Source organism: Branchiostoma belcheri, unplaced genomic scaffold (assembly GCF_001625305.1).
Source record: "Branchiostoma belcheri isolate BF01 breed outbred unplaced genomic scaffold, Haploidv18h27 scaffold245, whole genome shotgun sequence".
Taxonomy (NCBI): Eukaryota; Metazoa; Chordata; class Leptocardii; order Amphioxiformes; family Branchiostomatidae; genus Branchiostoma; species Branchiostoma belcheri.
The window spans coordinates 30,333-36,506 of NW_017803849.1; the positions used below are offsets into that span (position 1 = coordinate 30,333).

The 6,174-nt window shown below is 39.1% G+C and overlaps 1 protein-coding gene across 1 annotated transcript in view; it reads right to left on the reverse strand.

Moving 5' to 3' along the window:
• Positions 1 to 850: 850 nt before the first annotated feature.
• Positions 851 to 6,174, reverse strand: part of LOC109471272 — a 19,688-nt gene continuing 14,364 nt past the window's right edge. Inside the window, exon 8 of the mRNA XM_019770556.1 lies at positions 851 to 1,037. Coding sequence (XP_019626115.1) covers positions 851 to 1,037 — 187 coding nt within the window. The remainder of the gene's footprint in view (positions 1,038 to 6,174) is intronic.

Consider the following 6,174-nt stretch of genomic DNA (forward strand, 5'->3'; position numbering starts at 1 on the left):
AGAAGCCCCACAAGTTTGTCTCACCCCGATGTGTTTGCATTTTAACACCTATTTGAGGAGGAATCTCGGAAACCTAGAAACGGTCGTAAATAAGTTTGTTACCTGTTACAAAAATTTTCACATAAAATCACATAATCATCTAGGACATAGGCAAATGTGAAATTATGTGAAGCATTTTCACATAAAATAACATTCTGACCTCTTATGTGGAAAAATGTGATTTGAACTTCACATAATTTCACATTTGACTCCTTTCAGTTTGCGGGGTAAAACCGCTTCACATTTCTTCACATCTTCTCACATTTTGAATTCACATTTTTTTTGGCCATCTTTTCGGGTTGTGTGATTTCACATAATCGATTCACATTTTTCAAACAGTTACATTGTTTCACATAAAATAACATTTGACGATTCACATTTTGAAAAAAAATCACATTTTGGGTTTCACATATTTCTAATGGGATTCACATTACATCACATTTTTCACATTTCATTAAAATTTTGCACGAAATTCACATAATTTTCACATTCATGCACCTGGTAGTGTTATATACTAAAAGTACTCACAAATACGCTGCTCTAGATATAAACACAAATACATACGGCCTGTACTCACAAATATACCGCTCCAGATACAAACACATGCTATATACGGCCTGTACTCACAAATATACCGCTCCAGATACAAATACATGCTATATACGGCCTGTACTCACAAATATGCCACTCCAGATACAATATATGTTACATGTAGATACGACAGCTATTCACAAATACGCCACTCCAAATACAAACACGTGCTATATATGGCTTTTACTCACAAATATACCGCTCCAGATACAAACACATGTTATATACGACTTGTACTCACAAATATGCCGCTCCAGATGGGCCCGGCGATGTAGGTGAGGAAGGTGGGCCGGTTCTTGGACGCCATGATGGCGACGGCGGCGGTACCGAGGATGATGCTGAGCGTCCCCAGGACCAGCAGCGTCCAGCCCAGCCTGTGGATAGCCTTAGCGTGGCACGCCATGGTTCTGGGACGGAAGGCAACAGGCTGTTATCATTACAAGGTAGTGGTTAAAATACTGTTTTTTCAATGTTTTGCAATACTGCAGAATGTCACAATATTGTTCTGCAATTTGGAAAGTATTTCTGCAGATATACACTTTTAAGCCCTGACTCAAATCCCTACAAAATTGCATGTTGGCAAACATTTCATATGCAAATTTTAAAAATACATGCATAATTAGTATATCATAAAGTCAGTAGTGAGCAAAATTTCCTAATTTCTATTTTATTTTATAATATTATAAAGACAAATTAAATCCCTATTCTAATTTTTTCAGTCTGCAAAATTGCAGGTTGCTTAGTTTTTTCTTCTGCAACATTGCTAAGTTCTCTGCAAAATGCAGACTGCAGATGGGTATTTCTAACACTGCAAGGTCTCATTCGTGAGTTTTTTTCGACACATTGTAAACAATACATTAATGATCCAACAATCCTTCAATTGATATCGGTCTTTTGCTTATCGTAAAACTTTTGGTTCAGGATACTTGTTTTTTACTCCTTGACCTTAGCATTTTTTTTGGGGTTTGGCCCAAAAGTGACTTTAATCTCTTGGTAGGCATCGCAAAATTGGTGCCCAAAAAATCTGCGACTGTTACGAAACACAGGGGTGCTGTTGAAATGAGATTTGTGATGTGTAAATGAATAGTTATGGCTTCACCACAAAGTGGTGAAGACATATTGTGTTCCCTCATGTTTCTTCTCCTCCTCCTGCCATTTCTTTAAATGGATTCATCTCTGCCATTTTCCGGCCAAATAACGCGAAATTTGGCATGAAGGTAGAGTGGGCAAATACCCCGACGCGTTTTTTCATTTTTTTTAAATTGTTTTATTTGGGTTTTTTGGCCATTTTCAGGCAAAAAATATACATTTTGAGATCTGGTTCCCAGGTACTAAAACCAAATGACCTGAAATTTGGTATGGGGATACCTTGGATATATGTCTACAAAAACTCATTCAAGATTTTGACATACACAACTTTAAAATTGGGAAAAATAAGGCTTTTTGGCTATTTTCGGACCCAAAATGTACATTTTTGGCTCCTGTGCCCTAATATTAAATCTGAATGACCTGAAATTCGGTATGGGGATACCTTGAACACGTGTCCAAAGAATGCCATTCACGCTTTTGACATATACCACTTTAGAATTGTGTAGAATAGGGCTTTTTTGCTATTTTCGGACCAAAAATGTACATTTTAGGCTCCTGTGCCCTAATATTAAATCCGAATGACCTGAAATTTGGTATGGGAATACCTTCGACACATGTCCAAAGAATGTCATTCACGATTTTGACATACACCACTTTAAAGTTATGTAAAATAGGGCTTTTTGGCTGGTTCTTGGAGTAGAAATCGGCCAAATTGAGAGATAACTTGCCAGGGGAGTTTTTTTCTGCTGGACAGAATACTTCGGGTGCGGCAAATATTCTCTCCCAGCAGACAAACCCCCCTGGCATGTTATCTCTCAATTTGGCCGATTTCTACTCTTTCCAGCCGCCTCCCGAAGCCTTTTAGAGGCTACACATAATTCTCCTTTTTCAAAAGGTGGTTCAAATTTCAGTCTTTAGTTGAGGTACAAAGCACTACATGTATGTTGTCTCGGTGCCTGTCGTGAATTCGAGTGAGAAGAACGCCTAGAAAGGTTGCCATTATTGACAGAATTATGCGTCCATTGTCAAAGCCGTACCAGTGAGAATATAGTTACCTGCACAGCGTATTGTGCTACTATACAGTCGACTAAACACATTATGTCAACGGCTGACAGCACTACAGGGCTAGAAATTAACGTGTCCCGATGGCCACTTAAATTTAGGCCAGGGCAACTAAAAAGACACTTTGGGAATTTTTTGGGATAATAGGAAAATAATCAACATCAGATCTAGAATGTCAGCCCTATCTTTTGTATATCAGGCACACGTCCTAGCTTTTCGCTCCGGAAAGGTTCCTCCGAATTTCCTGTCTTCTCTGGGAGACAGAACAGAAGCAATATAAAGTTGACTTCAAGTTGAAGTCATACATTCTTGGCTTGTCCTCGCGAACGAAGATCAGGAAGGTTTTTCACGCTAGCATGACCTGCGATATTGATATTTATATTGAAGTCATACATACATTTATATTGAAGTCATATATACATTTATATTGAAGTCAAACATACATTTATATTGAAGTCATATATACATTTATATTGAAGTCATACATACATTCCGAAGAACATGTTGGGACACCTCATCCTCATTTCGGGACGATTGAAATCTATTTTCGGGACAGTGCTGGGACAATAGGAAGAAAAGTTAATTTCGAGGCCTGGCACTAGTGAACTGTGGTGGAATATCTGGCCTAAGGGCATCTCGGTCAGATAAGAAAAGTGTGTCAGAAACAAACGTCCATTTTCTTCTGTCATTTGAGAGTGATATACTATGCATAGAATGTAGCATATCACACTTAAATGGTAGAAGAAAAAGCGGCAATTGGATACCTCTAAAATGTGATACATGTAAACATGTATATTGTGTAAATACAATTCATGGACGGACCACGGAAAGAAATAACAAAGAAAAGAAACAGTCCAAACAACTATGTCTCCTAATAATCAATCCGACAAACCCCTGGCATTCCCTCTGTATTGTCCTTGGGAAATGCTCTTCACACCAATTTCCTCCCTTGACTCAGATGTAAATTAGTACCTGGCTTCGGATAGGGGCTCTTAGTGGTTCAGACCTTACAGTTTAATCTCAGGTTAGCCATCTTGAAAAGTTGATAGTCACCTGTTATGCCCCACGGTGGTAAAATCTGGGCTGCAAAGTTCCCACATTTCATAGAATCCGAACCGTGTTCGATCGTGTTCGATCTGGGCAATTCGAATCGAACCCGCGTTCCATTTCGGGGTCACCTGCGGTCATTTGCAATAAAGCGGCAAAACAAGCCCTTTTGCCTGAGTGACTCGTAATAGATAAAAAACAACACTTTTCTATAAATACAAACAGTTTCCAGGATAGTACATGTCCGCTATCATTTTTTTGTGGACATGTAACATGTAGCGAAGCTACTGTCGTATCCTTGGGTGACCTTGAATACTGTAATGATTCTTTACGCCTGTATGAATAACACAATGCACACTTTTGGGAGATATGACATGTCTGCAAAACTCGTTCAAACCTGGAAACATGGAGAGTCTAACATACCCCATTTACGGCTCAAAATGACTGCCAGGGTTGTCCCGAAAATCGTGCTTTTGGGATTTTTGAAAAATGCGCTTGATTTTGAATTATGGGTAATTTAGTGCGAAAAAAGCCAAAAAATTCGATTTTTTCGCCTATTTGTCGACAAAAACTATACTTAGAGTCAAAAATTAAAAAATCCCTAAAGCACGATTTTTCATCTTATTCCTAGTCGTCGAAAAATATAAAAATCAGTGATCTTGCGTAATATGTGTAGCCAGGTTTGCTCGGTGATTGGCTAAAATATGGCGCTCCGAAATCCCGAAAAATATCGACTTTTTTAACGAAATCCGAAAAAATCATCCATTTAGCGCAAAAAATAACCATTAAATGTATGTAAAGACGATAATTTTATTTTATTTCAATAAAATTTCCTCTCGATACTAGTTTGTTTATTTTCAAATGTTTTACGGTTAGCCCAAAATCGCGTCTTGTAACCCGATACTTTATCGAACGCACACAGCAATGGGAAAGAATGCCGTAGTGACAGACCGCCGTGGATTCGGTGAAGTGTGAGGCCATTTTCTACTGCCTCAGGCACGGATCCAGGTAATAAGTATGTGGAGGAAAATACACTCTAAGTATCATACATACACACTGACAAAACCCTATAGTTCTAAATATATATATCTACAAAAAAAAGAAAGCAAAAAATTAACAACTAAATGGATTTAAAACCTGACTGGATAAATAGTTTTCTGTCAGATGTTAGACAATTTTCCAAAGGACTTTCATAATAACTGAACTCCAAGTTTTGTTGATAAACTTGTGACACCCCCCGTGACATTACACCTCGGGGTTTGCATTGACAAGTGCATGACAGGCTTGGCAATGAAGTTGAAGTTTATGGACAACATCTGTGTAGATCCCGGTGACGATTCGTCAAGGAGGGTGTCTTGAGGCCACGTCCAATTATAGCTCAGATCAATCTTGAACTGTTTAGGAACGGGAAAACCTAACGCAAGCGTGACCATTACCGCTTCCCGAATGCTGTTTTCTGAACCTGTACGCTATGTTTTACATATCCATGTCTTTGTCAAATTGGTTGCCTGTGGTAAACCTTGCGTTTTTCTCTGGGGAACGTTTTTGGAAGACTCTAATATACCTTGTTAATTAACTCACTTTATTTGGCAATCCCTGCGCTGACGCCTCAAGCCATGGCTTCCCTCCCAAAACGCTCACAAGACGCAAATGTCTGAAATCTCTGAAAGCGACACGCTAGTAACGATTTAGACCATATCCCTACTTGTTCCACTGTAAATGGTGGTTTGATAGAACCATACCAAAAGCGTCTGTCTCGTTCATGAGTTGAAATATTTTTAGTAGCAACGTTACAAGTTTGTTAACACACGTGTTGGAAGCACCGTAACTGTTTCTGTTTTTTTCTTAAAAAATTCCGCACACACGCACGTTATGCTATCATGTAATCAAAATATCGACAAAGTCTAGATGCCTGTGACATAGTAAGATCTTGTCTTTGATAGCTTTAAATAAATGAAAACAAATGGTACCTCAGAAATTGGCCATTTCTGCTCAGCTTTCAGCTAATCCCAATCGGAAGCTCTCGATTTGATTGACAGCTCTCTCCTACGATAATGCGTCCCTCCGAGTTGAAAGGAGAACAGTTTAAATTATTTAATGAGCTGGAAAATTTTGTGGGCTCCTGTTTATTTTCTCCCTTTCTAGTCTGATTGACCCCACCGCAAACTTTGCCGGCGAGTAGAAACAGTTTTTCTTGGCGGGGAGGTTGTCGGATCTGTGACAGGCCGTGCCGCGTACTTAAATGAGGTGCGAGACACACGAGTTCACGCTATTGTTATGTAGAGTTGAACAATCGCTTGCCGGCGGTATCATTGTCGCTTTGTTCTGTCAGTCGGGTTGAGTGGT